The sequence below is a fragment of the Gobius niger genome, assembly GCF_951799975.1.
Source record: "Gobius niger genome assembly, chromosome: 3".
NCBI lineage: Eukaryota > Metazoa > Chordata > Actinopteri > Gobiiformes > Gobiidae > Gobius > Gobius niger.
The window spans coordinates 28415157-28434180 of record NC_136854.1 but is presented as its reverse complement, the minus strand read 5'-3'; the positions used below and the strand labels follow the sequence as shown (position 1 = coordinate 28434180).

At 39.7% G+C, this 19024-nt stretch overlaps 3 protein-coding genes across 3 annotated transcripts; all 3 read left to right on the top strand.

Moving 5' to 3' along the window:
* Positions 1–3808: 3808 nt before the first annotated feature.
* lbx1b (ladybird homeobox 1b) lies at positions 3809–5910 on the top strand. Its single transcript, XM_079553204.1, has 2 exons — positions 3809–4460; positions 4785–5910. The coding sequence occupies exons 1-2, from the start codon at positions 4133–4135 to the stop codon at positions 5267–5269; spliced, it is 813 nt and encodes a 270-aa protein (XP_079409330.1). The 5' UTR covers positions 3809–4132; the 3' UTR covers positions 5270–5910.
* A 3398-nt stretch (positions 5911–9308) lies between these two features.
* cenpk (centromere protein K) lies at positions 9309–11145 on the top strand. The gene is made up of 10 exons (XM_079553139.1): positions 9309–9374; positions 9637–9720; positions 9782–9838; positions 9914–9977; positions 10063–10109; positions 10192–10274; positions 10364–10462; positions 10532–10658; positions 10730–10783; positions 10906–11145. The coding sequence occupies exons 1-10, from the start codon at positions 9372–9374 to the stop codon at positions 11059–11061; spliced, it is 774 nt and encodes a 257-aa protein (XP_079409265.1). The 5' UTR covers positions 9309–9371; the 3' UTR covers positions 11062–11145.
* A 240-nt stretch (positions 11146–11385) lies between these two features.
* On the top strand, positions 11386–18173 carry smap1 (small ArfGAP 1). The gene is made up of 10 exons (XM_079553975.1): positions 11386–11652; positions 12624–12757; positions 12902–12987; positions 13100–13175; positions 13260–13319; positions 13421–13493; positions 14832–14959; positions 16260–16464; positions 16931–17268; positions 17543–18173. Exons 1-10 carry the CDS (start codon positions 11535–11537, stop codon positions 17675–17677), a joined length of 1353 nt encoding a protein of 450 aa, XP_079410101.1. The 5' UTR covers positions 11386–11534; the 3' UTR covers positions 17678–18173.
* The last annotated feature ends 851 nt before the right edge of the window (positions 18174–19024 follow it).

Below are 19024 nucleotides of genomic sequence, written 5' to 3'. Positions count from 1 at the left end.
GTAATAACAGCGATTTCAAATGGTAAAAAACACTTGAAGACGTCCACTGATACACAGTGGCCACAGTTGGAGAACCACTGGTACCTAAAACATTCCGTTTTTTTTATTTTTATGGATTCCTATGAAAGCTAGAACCAACATTCTCCAGAAAAGATCTTTTTTTTCTCAATAATTTCTTGATCTCCCGTTAACATTTTATTCTATTGGGCATTTCCCCAGGAACTTCAAAATAATGGACACCATTGGTTTCTATTACGCTTAACTAACTAGAAAATTCTGACCATTTCAACTTATTTCCAATGGACGCCCGTGCACTGTTTCAATCTGCTTTTGGTAAATTACAAATGCTTATGTCCAATCTGCGCCAACAACGAGTGAACAGGCCCCAAACCACAGTGCTCTGATGAGGGGCGTGCAGCCAGTGTGTCGCCTGCTGCCAGAGTCCTGCTCACCAGCACTGTAGTACACACACTTAGCATTAAAACACCAATGTCAAACTATTTATTGAGTGAACAGTTCTTTATATTGTCAAAGGGTTTCCATGTGGCAGATTGTATATTGCATTAGTCCAGCCATGGACCCATGAAAAGGTTTCTTTAAGGAGAGGAACAGTGCATTAAGCGCCCAGCGTGTGGTAACTTCTTGTGTTTCTCTGTAGACACTGCACCTGTTTTTTCCCCCTTTTTTTTCTTTTTACATGGACAAAATGTCAAGGATTTTATGGTCTGTATTCAGCTCAATTTTTATGTTACTTTCAATTTTATTCTTTTTTTTTTCTTTTTCAATCCCTACATCATAAAACGTTTAACCGGCATTTGTAAAGGTGTCATGTTTTGGCAATAAATGCATATTTATACTTTCACTCTTCATGCTTGCGTTTTTATGCATTCCTACAAAGTAAAATCAGCATTACGTGTTTTTATAAGTAATAAAAGAAAAAATCTGATTAGTATAAGAAATGCCATGTAAAACACAGAGTGTGGTATGAAAGGTAAAGGTGCATTGCATTTAAACAAGCCGTTTTAGTCGCAGCTAATAGTTGGGTGTTTGCAGCCTTGGTGTTGTGGGTTCGTGTCCCAGCTCCAACGATTTGCTGGATGTCTCTCCCTCCCTTCACCCTGCCCACTTTCTGTTTTTTATTTATGATGTGCGTGTGTTTTTAAAAGCTGTTTTAGCAGGCAGGCAACATTATTCATTAAATTGTGGATTAAGGATTGTTTGGGCTTTTCTTGGCTGATATCTCCTTGTATCACCTACTATTAAATTCCGCTTTTTATTTTCATAGCCGAAACCAAATGCATATTGTTTACTGTATGAGTGTAAACAGTCTGCAGAGCTGCTCAGTGATAATGGTGCAGCTTATGGGTTCCAGGGGCACAGCGCTGAGGCGGGGAAGTCGGACCGTCAGGGATTTGTCAGAGGCCTGTTATTACATCTCCAGTCACTTAAAATATGGCCGCCCCTCTCTCCGGAGATCCCAGCGCCAGATAAATCCTCCCTCGTCCAACCAGATTTGCCCGGCTGATGGAAGCGTCCAATGGTGTCCCTCAGCCGCTGACCCCTGGTAATGACGTGTGATTTATCCAGTAAACCAAAGCTACTTCCAGGCCTATAACCGCGGTTCTACCCCTCTCCTATATCTATATCTGGTGTCGTGTGAGATAAAAGGCCTTTGGGACAGGGGGTAGACATGACACCCATACACACCCATCTTTGGGGTCCCTGCAAAATGGCTACATTGTGGATAGCTTCCCCTGCAGCTGTCCGTGGACATATATACTGCGGATGGAGCGGCACAAGTCAAGGGCCTAAATCAACACCTGATTGTAGAGAAAGTGTCTCCCATTTCCTTTAAATGCATTTGGAGTGTTGTTGACGAGCAGATTACAGCAGAGGAGCTTGTGGCCTAATATAATATGAATGAAACCAAGTTATGCTTACAAAGAGTGAGAGTCCTTTGACAGATCATCAGTGTGTTTTTCTTATTTTTTGAAGAATCATCCACCGGGCATAACTTTGTTTAATGCAACCCGTTCATTTATCAAGGCTTGGGACTTAATAAATTAATTTGAATAACTTATATTTTCCTTTAAAATGACAATATGCGCCATGTAAAAAAAAAAAAAGGAGAATTATGGACAATGATTAGATATAATTTAAGTCTTAATGAGAAACAAATAAACAAATATATAACTTGAATTTAAAAAACATTTGCTTCAAAGGTTAAATTGTATGACCAAACAGAAACAAAAACCCTCCCTCCCATTTGCTTCCCAGTTCCTTCACTTTGCTGCAAGTTTGTGGCTAATAGAAAGTGTAAGTGTGGAGAAAATAGGTTCAAAGGTGTGCTGGAGCCAACTATTAAATGCACAATTACTTGTGAAATCAGAGCTGACCCCCCGCCAGCAGCAGATATACGGTGCACTGTGGAGTCTTGAGTGCTTTCTCCCTCCACAGGCTGCACAAATGACCCCAAATATCTCCGACCAACTTTTTAATAACTGCGAGGAGATGGTTTCCGGTTTAAAACTCAATGACGTGAAGCAATGGAAGTTCAGGATGCGGAAATGAGAAGATTCTGACAAAGTGCAGCTAACTGTGTGGGGGGTTTGTGTGTGTGTGTGTGTGTGTGTGTGTGTGTGTGTGCGTGTGTGTGTGTGTGTGTGCGTGTGTAATTGTTTCTTTGCTTTAAGATATTTCTTGCATAGACACTTAAGCAATTTAAATGCAGAATAATATATTTATTCATTGATAGGCCTCATATCTAAACATATTATTATTATGATAATGAATATTATGAATATTATTATTATTATTATTATTATTATTACAAGTGGTAGTAGTATTAGTATTATTCCAATTATTGTTATTACTAGTAGCCTAGTTTTTATTGAATGAGCATTTTATGAAATATCACATTTAAGTCTCAATTACAGATTAAATTATAAAATAGTCGACATCCATTTTCACACTGCATAGTCTATGGGCTATTCGCCATCAATGACATTATTTAATTGAGAAATGTAGTAGAGCGACTGTCCAGAGAACTACCGTAATAATAGGTGTAAATACATTTTTAATACAAACAAAATCAGAAAGAAGGGATGAGCAGCAAAATGTAATTTGTGCTTAATTCTGTAATTGTGACAATATTTTGGTGTGTGTGCACAGGAAAATAGTAATCGACCATCTTAAACATAAAAGATTAGTAGCTATAGGCCTAAAAATATGAGCCACACATTCACAATCATTTTAAATCGGCTGTATTTGTCCTGCTTGGCCTTGTGGAATCACCTCACGTCATTCGTCAGAAAAGCGCCAAAGTAAAGGTATCGTGTCAAACCTGGAGCGCGCATGGCAAAGTGCCGAAGTGAGCGCAGATGAAATTTATAAAAGCAGCCCTTTCACTTGAGTTATGGCCCGGCATTGGCGTCGCTGCGAGGGACGCGCGGTACTGCTCCTCTCGCGCCCCAAAGGAGGCATCATCAGAGCTGATATACGGCAGCACCTTCTCGACCAAAAAGATGTTTCATCCGTTCTTTGGACTACAGGACAACATCCGCGTGACTATCTGAAATAACCTCTGTGTGTCCGCTTCATCCGCCGCGTTTATGGGGGCTTCAGATGCTGGATTTGCGGATTCAGCTCTGTCTCTCCTCGCCATCAAGGAGCCTATTCTGGAATCTCACCACACGACTAAATTAGAGGGGAGATGATAAGAGCACAAAGCATTATAATTCTGCGGGGCTCCGCCTCCTTCCAGCCATGCGTCCTAATTAATGGGACACCCCCAGTCGCAAAAAGCCCCGCACTGGACTGCAACATAGTCAAAGAGTGAAAGGGAAGAGGGCGAAAAGTGCCACTGGAGATAATTGATTAGCTCCCAATCAATGAGAACTTGTTAGTAATCGTCAACTGCGTGGACCTCGCCATTTTCAGGGAGGCTCCGGTCCGGACTGGCTGCTCCCAAGGACCCTCACATGCGCTTGTCTCACTTTGGAATAACGTAGCTTTTCCCGGTTTTTACGTTATCACTGTTATGTGACTTTTTGCGTCCCAGTGGCATTTTGCGGTTTTTAACCTCACTATTTTTCCAGATCTCTTCGTTCAAAACAAATTTTGCGTGCATCCAATGATGACATCCAAAGAAGTGGCCAAATGTGATGCGGGGGAAAACAGGAGGCGCAGCCCGCTGGACCACTTGCCTCCTCCCGCCAACTCCAACAAGCCCCTGACTCCATTTAGCATCGAGGACATCCTCAACAAGCCGTCTGTGAAACGCAGCTACACGATCTGCGGCACGGCGCATCTCATCTCTGCCTCAGAAAAGCACCGCTCCTCCGGCATCCCACTGTCCAGCCGCGCGCTGCTCACCCAAACCTCACCACTGTGCGCGCTCGAGGAGCTGGCCAGCAAGACGTTCAAAGGACTGGAGGTCAGCGTGCTGCAGGCCGCAGAAGGTAAAACAAATCTAAATAGAAATCAGGCTTTAAAAGTTATAAATACAGAATAATATATATTTTTAAAGTTTCCTTGTTTTGTTGGCCTGTATTACGGTAAATTCTGTTGATCAAGTAGCCAATTTATTGGTTATGTTTGATTTTATAATTTACTGTTACATTTTTAACCAAAAAAAAACAGTTACTTTTGTTTTTGTTTTTTTGTTTTGTTTTTTTCTCTTTAACCGAGTTTATCATAGGCCTAGCTTACTTTTACGCACGGACAGTGGGGAAAATGCACCTGTTTCTCATTCAGCTCTATTTTCATTTCTTTCTTTTTTTCAGGCAGAGACGGAATGACTCTATTCGGCCAGAGAACTACCCCAAAGAAGCGTCGGAAATCCCGGACTGCATTCACCAACCATCAGATCTACGAGCTCGAAAAGCGCTTTTTGTACCAGAAGTACCTATCCCCGGCAGATCGGGACCAGATCGCGCAGCAGCTTGGCCTGACGAACGCGCAGGTGATTACGTGGTTTCAGAACCGCAGGGCTAAGCTAAAGCGGGACCTGGAAGAGATGAAGGCCGACGTGGAGTCTGCTAAAGCTGTCGGCCAGGTTCCGTTGGAAAAGCTAGCCAAACTTGCGGACTTAGAAAAATGCGCCAACGGCACATTAGGCCACCCGCGCGGAGAGTCCCCCTCGCGGAGCCAGCAGGAGCTCGAGCTCGCACAGAAACTGCGGACGTCGCCGCTGTCGCCCTTCTCAGACCACACAACAAGTAAAGAGTGTTCAGAGGACGAGGACGTGGAGATTGATGTAGACGACTGATGGCGCAGCGTGGCGCTGGACTCAGAGACGGGGTGTCAACAAATCCTGCCGAGGACTTGTAACTTACTGATTATATTCTACCATATCTCCAACGTGTACCAAAATGTATTGACTTTTATATTGCCACATAGACCTATTCATAGTGACGCATGAACAGAGCAGAGCAAGAAATATGCAGTGGTCTTTTACAATGTATCTGTTAGCCAATGAAAGCAATATGATCCGTGTAATTTATTATTTTTTATGCCACCCTTCACACACCTCACACACACCTGTCCCGCATCTCCAGGGGCCTCTCCTTATGCCGCCTTTAATAAAGTGTACCCGCTTGTTTTGTTTGCATGTGAATGCATGATTTGCTTTGTGCTCTTTAAGTATTTATTTTTCCATTAATTTAATCTTCTTTTTGGTCCTGCTCGGACACCTCTTCCTTCGTTTATCCACATTTTTTTTGAGCAAAAGGATATGGGCCATTCACGTTCACTTCAGCTTTTGTTAAAATAGTTCTGTATTGTTCTTTGAAAGCTCAAAAGAAAAATGCTCAAAAGATAGTATCACTGTCAGCAAAGGTTTTGGTTGCCTCTTTACATTTACCCTATTGTTTCCAATTGTTATAATAGATCTCCAATTCAAACATTCGTTTTGTTTGTACACCTATAAGTGCCTTTCTAAAATCAGGACATTATCTAAAAACCAATGCACAGACTGTAATGTATATAGGCTATGGGAATAAAATGGATTTTCACAATATTTCTTTCACGCTGCTTTCTTCAATGCATTTCTTATTTATCAAAGTGTGCGCTCTGTGCCAAATGTTGCTGGCGCATAAAAAGCCTCCCGTTTAGACGTGCATTCACTGCTTTTGTGTCCTCTTTATATGGGGATGCTCTAAACATTTAGTTGCCTGGAATCTCACACGGCCTTTCACACCCAACATGCGTATCGTGCCTTATTGACCCTTAGACGTGTTTCCCCATTCGTGGTAAAAATTTATGTGAGAAACACAAATCTGGTCCCGGGGAAAAGAGGAGGATGGCACAAAAACCACAAAGTTTTGGGCCAGTTTCTCCCTGCCTTTATAGGGCTTTTTTGTTCTGTAGGACTGGGCCATAATTTTGAGCGTAAAGCATGAAAAGTGGGGACAAATGAGCAGCGTTCCCTGATGGGACGCGCCACAAAGGAGCAGGGCCGCTCCCCCGCAGGCAGCAATACTGAGACAAGTGTGTCCCACCGCACAAAAAGGACGCAAACGTTTGGAGGCCATATGGTTTTTGAAATTTCCTCACAAATCCAGACAATTTGATGGATTGAGTTAACCCTCCTTTTAAACAGTTTAACTGAGTGCGAACAAAGGCCATAATGCCTACATAGACTCTCCCCTCATGAGGGCATCTGCGGCTATTAATGTCTAGCCCCTTTCTTTGCCTGGCGTTTTGAACAAGTCAATGAATTACAATGAAACTGCCCCCTTTTTGTGCGCAGCTTTTTAGCTCTGGAATAATATGTTTGACTTCTATCCAAGAAGGGCTTCCAAACAAGAAATGGATTTTGTTGCAAGCGTTTTTAATGTTAAGTAGGGAAGCATAAAGAGTTTGGACTGTGACATTTTGCCAAAGCTTGGTTAGGAGGTCTTTGTTTGTTTTCTTCTCTTTTGTGTCTTTATATCTTTTGTCTTTAAGGAGTTTAATGAAGCTGAAAACATGACCAAGGAGCTCAGAGGCGTTTAACGCTCTTTGTTCATAGAAATGATAAGTGGCCTGTCTGCTTCTGACTTGTTTTATAGGCAGTGTGTTTTTTCTATAGTTTGACAAACACTATAATTGTTTGGGGTATGGTACACATTCATAAAAGAAAGCAAGGTTAGACCACATTCAAGAAATTTAGACTGATTAGTATAAGTTATTTTCAATAGGCATATGTTAATTTTGCTGATGTTGTTTCGTTACAACTTTTTCATTTATTTTCTGTTTTTAATCAGAGTCTTCTGTTCATCTCACGGTATTGCCAATCTCTTGAGACACTAGCCTATAGCCTATTTGAAACATCAATTTTACGGGTTCACCAATATTGTCAGCCCCACTTTTGCGAGTGAAAACCACTAGAGACATTTGTTTTTAATCTGCTGACTTCACTGTCATAAGCCTACAATGTGCGTATTTGCGTAAAGTCAGACTCTGGGTCTTTGAGGCACTTGTTCATGAAGCACACTTTATGGTTCCAGTGCCTTCTTTATGAGGCCTTGTCATGGTGCGCTCATAAGTAATCCCACAGTCTGAGGGACCACTTGGTGGTAATTAATCTGAAGGTCTTAAGTGTATTTCACTATTTCACTCCAAGATGGGGGGAAAAAATCACTACTTCAATCGTCCGGAAAATTGAAGTTTGATGCATGAGTCCCTACTGAAACAATGGTACAGCCAGCGAAAAAGCCCCTCCCCTTTTTACCTTTTTGCCTCTTTCACCCCTTCCACGTGCTGTTGTTTGTGTTGTAAAAACGGAATTCAAATATATGAATAATTATCTATGTCATTAAAATCTATTATTTACATTAGCCTATTATTATGATTATACTACTATTATTATTATCATTATTATTATTATTATTATTATTATTATTATTATTATTATTGTTGTTGTTGTTATAATAATAATAATAATAATAATAATAATAATAATAATAATAATAATAATAATAATAATAATAATAATAATAATAATAATAATGTCTTGAGATTGCTTGCAGCCAAATTATTCTAGATCTAAATGGGAGAATTGTGGAGTTTTAATCATAGCCTTCCTGTGGAGCCAGTTAATACTTCAAACTTCAATTTTACGGACGATTGAACTAAGCATGTTCCTGACAGAATTGATGTATGTATTAATTTTCTTTAACTCTTGATTAATTAGGCTGCGCTGAAGGCTCCAATAGCACCGTTTGTTCGTAAATTTGCATTTTAATCCAATTCAAGTTGATCATTCAAATAATCTATTGGATGTGTGTTTTATAGGAACATTTGATAGGCTATAGAATAAATATGCTGGACCTATATTATGTGTTTATATTATCTTCGTAGGTCCACGGTGGTAATACTAGTAGTAGTAGTAGAAGTAGTAATAATAATAGTAATAATTAATAGTCGTCATATCATCATCATCATCATCATCATCATCATCATCATCATCATCATCATCATCATCATCATCATAAGGTTTTGACCAGGGTTCTCTGCCATCTTCTCCCCCTTCTCTCTCTCCCTCCTTCTCCCTCTATCTCCCCCCCTTCTCTCTCTCTCTCTCTCTCTCTCTCTCTCTCTCTCTCTCTCTCTCTCTCTCTCTCTCTCTCTCTCTCTCTCTCTCTCTCTCTCCGTCTCTCTCTCTCTCTCTTCTAATAGCCGACATAATCATATGGGCCTATTGATAGAATTGAGTAGTAAACAGACAAAACGTTGTTCGAAACGAGCACAACAGAGCCACCTGCTGGCAGTCTTTAGATTTTTTTGACCAATTCACAGAAAACACTGAAAGACAGAAAGACTTTGACTTTTGACTATGTTCAAAAATAAACCAACGTCCAGCTTAAATCAATAGAGCTCCACAGTCCTACCCACTCCCGGTCATTAATGCAACAGCATTTCAGAATCAGAATAGAATAGAACTAGTTTTTTTTTTTTTACCCGGTAGCTACAATCTTGCAACATGAAACATGAAGCATAAAACATGTAACACATAAATTAGATGGGGGGAAAAACGATAAGAACTTGAAACTATAAGGCCACACGGGCATACATAAAGAAGATTAAAATAAATAAAAAATATGATAAAGACAACAGTTTGACGTGGACACTGAGCCTATTTTTGGTCATGTTTGTCTGTAAAAAGCAAGCACGGCCGATTCATTTCATTCTTAACTCTCTTTTTGTGTGTCTTTTTTATTATTATTTTTATAGAATTGAACTACAAAAACAACTCTTTTTATTTAAAGTGCGCTTTTCTAGTGTACTTTGAAAGCATCTTGCGTCGCTTGTGTGACGTCATCAATGTTGGCGGTATTTTGAAAAGGAAGCGGCTGCTTTTAGCGTTCACAAAAATACTTGATCAAAACATGGTAAGAACTGTTTTTTTGTTTTAAAGTTGAATCTGTCTATTGATGAGCATAGATATGTCTACAATGTATGTGTATAGATCTTCCCCGAGTGTCTGTTACAGAGATACTTTTGTGTTTTGCATCACCACAACTAACTCTAGGCTACAGCTATGGCTAGTTTTCTCGTCTTCAAGTTACTTTCGACTACTTCATACTTTCATAGCTTAGACAATCCTTTAAATAAACCATCAAAAGGCATCAACTTTAATTTGTTTGTGTTAAGGCGGAGATGTTGGACACACAGGCAGTAACTGCTCATGCTGTGCTGTTGAGCCAGTGCGAGGAGCAGTTTGATCTGCTGAAGAAGGTATGTATACTTAAAGTTCTTTCTCACAATAAGGCTTTGAATATTTGTGTTTGTATGACAGCTCCAAAATGAGATCATATTGAGTGAACAAGATTGTTGCGAAAACCCTCCAGACCAGGTGTGAAGAACAGTTTGACTTATGACATATTGAGACAACCTTAAACTTCTCTTCTAATTTTCTTTCTGTTTGTAGTCTGTAAATAGACTTATGACAACAGCAGCTGAACTAAAGCACTGGGCAACAATGGAGCCAAACTGTAAGCGTCTATAAAAACAAAACAAAGAACACTGTATCTAATAATGCCAGTGGCAGAATTTGTAATACTTTTAATTTCTACTTAGTACTTGCTGAAAATTCTGATATTCTTCTTCAGGCTGGGAAAGAAGAGGTAGGAAAAAGACAGAACATTTACATACGCTGTCATTAACATTATTTTTTTATCCATGCACACGTATGTTTTTGTTCTTTAGATGCTCAAGCTATGTTCACAACTTGAGATGATTGTTCTTTGTAATGAAGCTAAGAGAGACAAACTTAAAGAAACAAAAGAACTGTATGTAATGCACACAATGTTATTTGAATGTTTGGTATTTGTAGGAAGTTCCCAAGAGTATAACTTTATATGTTATTTCTGCATTTTAGAGAACAAAAATGGCTTGAGGAGAAGACACAGATGTTGGAAGCTGCTACTGACAACATTGAGCGGCTTCAAATTGAGAGAGAGAAATTATCGGTGCACAGGTAAGATCATCCATTTGAACAAATTGTGAAAAAATATGAATGTTCTACATTGCATTTGTTTATCTTTAGCGTCCTTAAAGACACTAAAGACAAAATTCACACAATGAAGTTGTATCAGGAGCGATTAATGGAGTCACTGGGTGAGATCCTCGAAAAACATGTCCCTCCTCCTCAAATCGAGAACAAGAAAATGAAGGTGGAGCATCTACATTTTTCTGATTGTATAAAACAAGTGAATGCATTTATAACCCTTGTTATCCATTTCAGAATTCTGCCCAAGGTGTAAACGAGGAGTACATTTCACTCAGGGACATTCTCGAGGTAAAATCTCAAACACTCATCAAGCAAATTTTATTTTCACTTGTATTCATCTTTCTTTCTCATTCACTGTACTAAGAGTAACTTTGCTACTATTCTAAAAAAAAAGTCTTATGTTCCAACAGCTTCTCATGAACAAAGTACTCACGACTCCACATGACCCATATGTGGACATAGATGCAACGTTTTGGCCTCCGTACATTGAGATGCTGCTTCGTTATGGGATTGCTCTAAGGCATCAGGAAAACAATTTCAAGATTCGTTTGGAGCCCTTTTGCTGAGACTGATTTTATGGGTTTTTTTATGTTGGCATTTTCTTGAAATCTATTCTACAAACTTTTACCCCATTTAATTAATTGTTTATGTTTGATACCTTGCTTTCTTTCTATAAATAAATAAATAAAAATAAGGACCTTTTTTTTAAGTGTAACTGTTCTAAGTCTGGATAATACATAATGCTGATTAGTAGGTTATCACGTATGTGGTTATATCAGTTTTTCATATTAAAAAACAGTAATAAAAACACTCAAGTTTCGTTAGGTGACGTCAACTGTACTGTCCAATCAGGAGCGTGCGCCGCGGCGTTGCGTCAGTGTTCCCGTAGGCGGAGGGGATTCCGGTTCCGGGTGTTTTCATATCGCACTCGGAGACGTCCATTCCCTTGATTATGTTATTTTATTCAATATTGGCCTTGATAGACGACAGATTGTAAAAGACAGCTTTTAATTAAAGACGATACACTTAAAACGCAAACATGACCACCCGTTCGGAGAGAGAGAAGGCTCAGAAACTTAACGAGCAACACCAGGCCATCCTGTCCAAAATGCTGAGAGAGGAAGACAACAAGTACTGCGCCGATTGCGAGGCAAAAGGTGCGGCTTTCTTACCCGTTGTTTCCCTTTGCTTCATTTTATTAATATCCAAATACAGTGTAAAGTTCACTGCTAAGCTAACTGTGGTTTAGCATCTACGAGTGTTAGCCATGCTAAGCTAACTCAGTTGGCTGTAAGTAAGTGGCTCTGGCTCGTCAGCTGACACTTCTTTCCTTCGGGCTAAACATAAGTGGCTAACAAGAGAGCTAACTTATCTGAATGTACCTATGTCAATCTTCACGAGAAAATCCCAAATCAAACGCGTCGTGCTGGTCTCAAGGAATTTCTCAATTTACCATTTAGAGTGTGTAGCAGCAGGTATCGCTTTTCACTGAGGGTTTATTTTACCGGAAGAAGACGGCCACAGGCCACTAAACAAGACAAATTATTAAGTGATGCTCGAAAAGGCCTTGAATTGTTTAGATCGACTAAATAAATTGTAGGGCATGGCAGTTGTTCTTGTGTGTGTTGTGTACATACTGTAGAAGGTTGCTTGTATTTCTATGAATATCGAGACAATTATTACACCCGTGATTGGGTGATATTTGTAAATTTGTGTCTCAATAGTTTTTGAGACTTTCACTTTCTTGATAACGACGTTAAAACGATATTTTTTTTTACAAACCATGAGAAATATGCAAAAATGTGCTGGTAATCACTTACATTGCGATTGCTTTCTTTGTTAAAAAGATAGTTGCCTTGAACAAACTCCAAAAGTGCTGAAAAGCACTACACATCAAGCATATTTTTATTTAATAATTGGCAATATATTTGATATTGTTAATTTGCATAACTCCTAATAAACTATTTCGATATTATCTTATAGACGATATATTTCCCACGTTTTACCTGTAGACAAATGGTCACGAGGATGTGTATTATTTCAGTTAATCAATAGTTATCCTGTAGCACAGATAACAATGAATCATAATGGCTTCACATGTTTATAAATCTCATGGCGATCTTCTCAGGTCCAAGGTGGGCCTCATGGAACTTGGGAGTCTTCATGTGCATAAGATGTGCAGGGATCCACAGAAACCTGGGAGTGCATATATCCAGAGTTAAATCCGTCAATTTGGACCAATGGACTTCAGAACAAATCCAGGTAAATTTGTTCGATTTATACAGATGTGTGTAGTTATTGTTGTAGGGAGATGTCACAGTGATTAGATGGTGCACATTGCATCGTCAATCTCTCCTTGATTCAGTATTAATTCATGATTTTTCTTTTCTAATACACTGTTTTTAGAGCATACAGGACATGGGTAACACCAGGGCCAGACAGCTCTATGAGGGAAACCTTCCAGAAAACTTCAGAAGACCACAAACCGACCAGTATCCTTCTCAGTAATAACACTGGCTCCTCAAATAAAGGCCAAACATTGTCAAGATTTCTTTTTTAAAGCACTTCTTGGCATGTTTTGGATTTACTTAACTGTGACTGCAGAGCGGTGGAATTTTTTATCAGGGATAAATATGAAAAGAAGAAATACTACAGCAGGAACGTGACCAATGGGAGCAGTGTAAGTCCTTTGTAACCAGTATTATGTAGAATTCACCTTACGTTGTAGTTTTCCCCTCACCACCTGTTTTTTTTTTTGTCTCAGCCTAAGGACAAGAGAGAAAAGGAAACGGAGAGAGGGCACAAAATAACATCTAGCACTAAGGTATTAATATTATAATAAATATAAGCACTATTTGAGTATTTGTTCCTCAATCTACTCTGAAATAATGTACTCCTACTTTTTATATTTCACTCCATTTCCAGAGTGAAGAGCCTAAGCCAGTTTCTGTGAGCCCTGTGAAACCAGCAGAACCTTCTGTGAACCTACTAGGCCTTGGTGAGTGTCTTGTAATCTTTGTTGGACACTGTAAATATGCTTCAGATTTCTTGGATCAACTGGTGGCATCTAAGTAAGTAAGTTAATAGTACACAACAGATATGTCAGTCTGATTATATTCCATTAGAGGAATGCCATTTATTTGGTCCCCTTTGAGTACAATGTAAAACATGCATTAGTTGAAAAATGTTATCTAGTTACAACACATTTGTATCCGTTGTAAACTAGCAGACTTGCAGGAATTGTGTCTGTAGTTTTCAGGAAGCATCACTAATCCCACTTCCTATTTTGAGTGACCCATGGTAGCATTGCACAGCAGTGTGGTTTGAATTATGCTTTGTAGATAGATAGACGGATAGATGCAATTTGTAGTATTAACATTTAATAGAAGAAGAATCAAACATTTCCGGACATGTCTAAACAACAGTGTCGGTAAGTTTTAAATGGGGCTGGTACGGTCTCTCCTGGAACCGCCACCTTAACGTGGTTAATCATCCTGGGAGCTCTGTTGTCGGGGGCTTCGTGCCCCTGGTAGGGTCTCCTACACGGTTTGAATTGTGAGGCCGTCCTTCTGTGGACCCAACACCTGCAGGAGGAGCCATAGGGGCTGGTGCAATGTGATTTGGGCAGCTCCAGTGGCTGCCCCCATGACTGGCCAAGTGGAAGAAGATGGATCGACGATACGCTTTTGTCGCGATCTAGAGGGCCAGATACGATACGTACTGCGATGCAATATATTCCAGGGCACAAAGTATTACATATTTTTCATTATAACGAACTGCAATATTTTACCCCTAATGAATTTGAAAAAGAAAGCGCAAGTGGAGTTTCTAAAATGCATAAATTATAAATCAGTCAATCACTACAAATGGCAGAACCATTTTAAAAGTGCTTTGTTTAAACCAATCAGCACCAAATCTGGTCTTAACAAAACTATCTTTGGGTCAGAAACATTTGTAGATTTAGATGTAGATGTTGCACGGTTTCCGATACAATACACGTATCACAACAAAGACCAATCACAACAACAATATCTTGCCCCAGCCCTAGTTTTAAACATAAGACCCCGGGAAAACAGGTTGTTTTGTCCAAAGGGCGTAGTACTCGTCAGAAATAATTGCAGACTTTGTGATTTGCCCTACTCGACATGTGAGGTAATGTGCTTAGTGTTGCAAAATAGAAATAAGAAATGGTTCCTGGTGGAGCTGGGCATTAGAATGACAAAGCTTATACGACAATGTCTGCTGTACATGATATGGCTGTTTTTGTTGTGTTGTTGTTTTGCTGCAATGATATTTGAACTGAGTAAAACCTGTTTTGCTCCTTATCATTTCCCAGACGCACCAGCAGCATCTTCATCTAACAATGGTAGCTCGAGCACAACCCAGAACAATGACCTGGATATATTTGGCCCCATGGTCTCCAACCCCCTCCCTTCTTCCTCATCGGCGCATCAGTTCCCTCAGGTACAACCAAGCAGCTTCATGTTTACAATCAGAGACGTCTATCTACAAAACTAATGTATAACCCACCATCAGGCTAAACTAAGATTTTAACAGTGACGGGCCAGATGGAAGAAAAACGTTGATGAACACTGCATTATATCTTTAAGTGAAATATTGTTTAGCCCTAAGACTCATTGGGCCTTATTCATGAACATCTTCTTCAGAAACTTAAAATCTGTACTTATAAAGGCAGTGTCTGGAAGCTGCGCCAGATTCACAACATTAATTATGTCGCCGCCTCATTCACCATAAGGACAAAAAGTGCTGTGTGCAACAGGCAGCCAGAGGAGGATATGAATGGCAAGACGCAAATCCAAAACTAATAACCATCATAATCCCAAAAGAAAAATCTCACTCATTGGCACCACGCGCTCAAGGACCCACTGTGGGCACACGACTTTGCTCTCATTACTAGATGGATAATTGGATATAACCTGTACATAACAAAAAGGTTTTCCTTCTCTTCCCGCGTGACGTTCCACCCACGTACCTCTATCTTATAACCTTGTGCCTTAGCCGCCACAAGGTGATAAGATCGAGGCTGACGCTCGTCTTTATCAAACGTTAATACAATACATTTGGTGCTATTTGAAAAACGCCGTATTCAAAAGTTTTAGCCGTAACACATCGGTACTTTCCTTGCTATCAATATAAGTACAAGTGATATTACCAACTTATTTACATATTTACATCCTGGAATTAATTAAGATCTAATATGTACAAATATATATGACTCCATCAGAGTGTTCTTAGGATTTGTTCTTACTGAGGAACGTTTTCAGCTAAGAACAAGTTTTGTGAATGCCAAAAACCTTCCTAAAATGAATGAGGCCCATTGTGGAGATCTAGTTTGTAATGCATATGATGTTCGTAATGACAATAACATAATGCAGGCTGTTTAAGTTTATTTTAATCTTACAAACATTTCTATCATACTATATTTTGTTATACAGTATTTTATTATCTTTTTCTTGTCTGCTTATGATTTTATTTTATTTTTGTTATTTCGTCATTATTGTTCGCCCATTACCGCCATCCCGTGTGCCGTGTTAAGTCTCGTGAGTTCTTTAACATGGACTGTCCCAACCAAGTAAACCAAAAACAAACAAAACCCTTTCATTGACAAGGACGGCAAAGAGGATTCACATACTTAGTTTTTATATTTTATTATTGCGGCCACAAAGATTAACACACAAAATGCATATCAGCAATATAATAGTGTTACCATAATTACGAATATTTGTAAATGTGTTACCTGTAGGTGAGCACCAGTAATGTTGCCAGTACTCCAACACAAGCTCCAGCTGCAGCAGGAGGCAGCACAGCGTCTGCACAGGGAGACCTCGACTTGTTCAGTGAAAGCAGCAATACCACTAAGTCAGATGATGCGACCAAAAAGCCCCTCTCCAAGGATTCCATCCTGTCTCTATATGGCACTAACAGCATGCCCCAACAGGCCCCCGCAGGTAACGGCATAAGATTATGATATAAAATCAATTTTAAATATATATGCAGGTTAAATTTCCTGTCATTGTATGTGCTTAATTCATTAAGTTGTTAAATCAGAATGACTATTGATTTTTCACAAGCTATGTAAATTGAAAATATAAAATATGGTACGTCCTAAATCGGTGGTGCACAAACTTTCTTCATAGAGGGCTGGACATAGACGTGTTTCAGGTGCTTTTTCAGTAGATAAAGAATATCTATCTCACAAACACAGGAATTAATTTGAACTAAAATTGTCTGACAAGGTGTTGAAAGGATGAAATTCCATGTTGATGAAGCGGCATCAGAGCGTGCATGTACATGTTTAGATTATGCAACACAGACCTCAGAGCGACCTCAAACATAACTGGCCTTTCCCGAATGCTTCAAATACAAATCCTAATCCCGGTGTAATTTTGTGTTTACCCTTTGTTCCTTCTCCAGCTGGAATGTTCATGGGGCCGTCCCAGATGCAGTTTCCAGTGCAGGCCGCAGCTGGTTATCAGGCCTTCCCTGGAATGGCAGGAGCCATGCCTCCCACTACTGTCATGGGTGCAATGATGGCTCAGAGCGGAGCTGCCATGATGGGACCCAATCCAGGCATGATGGTTGGCATGACGATGCCCAATGGCTTTATGGGAAATGCTCCTGCCACTGGAGTCATGGGTATGGCCCCGAGAATGATGGGACCTCAGGGGGGTGCTGTCCCTGCAGGCATGGTGCCAGCTCAGGGCATGTACGCCCTCCAGCCGGGACAACAGGCCCAGTGGAACATGGGGCAGGTACAGGACGATTGCTGAACTCTATTAATCACAGCTTTGAGTCATGCTATTTGAAATGCAGTGCAACACATTGTGCCATAGTGTTTGCCAAGGTGTGCCAAGGACTAGGCAAACTATTACAGCCTTTGATGAATCATGATACACACACACAAACAAACAAACAAACAGCAATGCACATGGCTTTGTTTAATACATGTTTAATTATTTTAGAATGCAACGTGTATTGTAGAAACTACACTGAAAATATAAAATAACAGTAATCTGTGTTTCACAGATGAACCAGCAGATGTCAGGATTGTCCTTGAATGGGACAGGAGCTCAGATGGCCTTTGGTCAGCCCCCTAATGCGATGGGAGGCTGGGCCGCTGCTGGATCAGGCCAAACCCTGAGCACACAGCTGTGGAAATGAGCCTTTGGGTCCAGGAGCAGTACAGGTAGAGGCTGAAGAAATGGGAGATTGTCTACACCTCACTTTGAACTGTTGCCTGTTTACAACAAGGACCTGCCTTTAAATATGACAATTATCTCTCTTTACCTTTCTCTGTCTCTCTTTCTCTCTATTGTGTGAGTGAATTGGGAGTCTTACAGGAGTACAGCCTGGCAGTTTCTGCCTGTCATATGGTTTTTGATCATAATAACTTTTATTTTCCTTTTTTGGAAAAAAAAAATACAAGGAAATAAGTCCCAACAAAATGATATTGACATATCAGAAAAGCTGCAGGACCAGTTACACAAGCTTTTATTGTATCACTGTATCATTATAAGATTATAGGACATTTAAATAAATAGTATTTAATGGGAGAATAAGGACTCAGTCTGTCAGTACAGCTCCCAAATGTACAGCGCTGTATAACCTTTTAAAGTTCTTGTTGTTCCTCTATAAAAAATAAAGTCGTAATAAATCACTTGCTTTGTGTCTTCTGCATATGCTTTTGTTCATATTAATATATTGTGCTGATTGGTTTAGCTCAGAATTTCATTAAATGGAACACAGTCCGGCATGATACAACTGCATTGCAGCGATTGTCCGCCAGGTGGCACTAGTGGCCAAGTCATTTTTAGCCCAGGGCGTCTGATATTTTTGTGACGTTTTAAAAATGCATTTGCTGCAGACAAAACATTTTCAGTTATTAAAAGTTTACTATCTACTCTTCAGTGCTTTTCGGATTCTTGTTGGATTGTGTCTGGATTTAGTCCATGTTTCCCTGTCTTGAACACAGACTTTATAAACTGCATCGACTGTGTGAGGTTGAGGCGTGGCATTGTGCACGTTACTGTGCACCGTCCACTTTTCATGAAGCGGCGGTATTGCGTTTCTTGGATTGTGTCATTATGTTTGTGATTTGTCATCATGCTACTAACCCTGTTTGTTTGTTTGTTTGTTTGTTTGTTTGTTTGTTTAAGCCCAATAATTCATACTCTCCCTCTACATCTGCTTCTACTTACTGCGTAACCTTTGGGGTAGATTTACCGCCTTGAACGTGAAAAAAATATTTGGGTTTAGTTGTTCAGTCGGGTTTCTAGTTGTTAGGACTATTTTATTGTATGTGAATAAGTTTCTACACAAGCAAATAGGCAAAGGCTATGTAATTATCTAGCCAGAAAGCCCAGTTTTTTTTTTAAATGCAAATCTGTTGAAAAAATAAATCATCACTACAGAAAAATGCAACAAGATCGGCCTTGTCTTTTAATCTTCATTGTATTTACTCTACTATTAGACTATAGTTTGCATTCTGTCTAGAAGCTCTATAATCTG

What these genes read in the sequence shown, in the direction of transcription:
- smap1 (XM_079553975.1), top strand. Translation starts at nt 11,535, where the DNA reads ATGACCACCCGTTCGGAGAGAGAGAAGGCTCAGAAACTTAACGAGCAA. An exon ending in GGACTTCAGAACAAATCCAG is followed by an intron (nt 12,758 to 12,901) that starts GTAAATTTGTTC and finishes CACTGTTTTTAG; the next exon opens with AGCATACAGGACATGGGTAA. An exon ending in GCCCCAACAGGCCCCCGCAG is followed by an intron (nt 16,465 to 16,930) that starts GTAACGGCATAA and finishes TTCCTTCTCCAG; the next exon opens with CTGGAATGTTCATGGGGCCG.
- lbx1b (XM_079553204.1), top strand. Translation starts at nt 4,133, where the DNA reads ATGATGACATCCAAAGAAGTGGCCAAATGTGATGCGGGGGAAAACAGG. An exon ending in CGTGCTGCAGGCCGCAGAAG is followed by an intron (nt 4,461 to 4,784) that starts GTAAAACAAATC and finishes TCTTTTTTTCAG; the next exon opens with GCAGAGACGGAATGACTCTA.
- cenpk (XM_079553139.1), top strand. An exon ending in AGTTTGATCTGCTGAAGAAG is followed by an intron (nt 9,721 to 9,781) that starts GTATGTATACTT and finishes TTTGTATGACAG; the next exon opens with CTCCAAAATGAGATCATATT. An exon ending in CTTAAAGAAACAAAAGAACT is followed by an intron (nt 10,275 to 10,363) that starts GTATGTAATGCA and finishes TCTGCATTTTAG; the next exon opens with AGAACAAAAATGGCTTGAGG.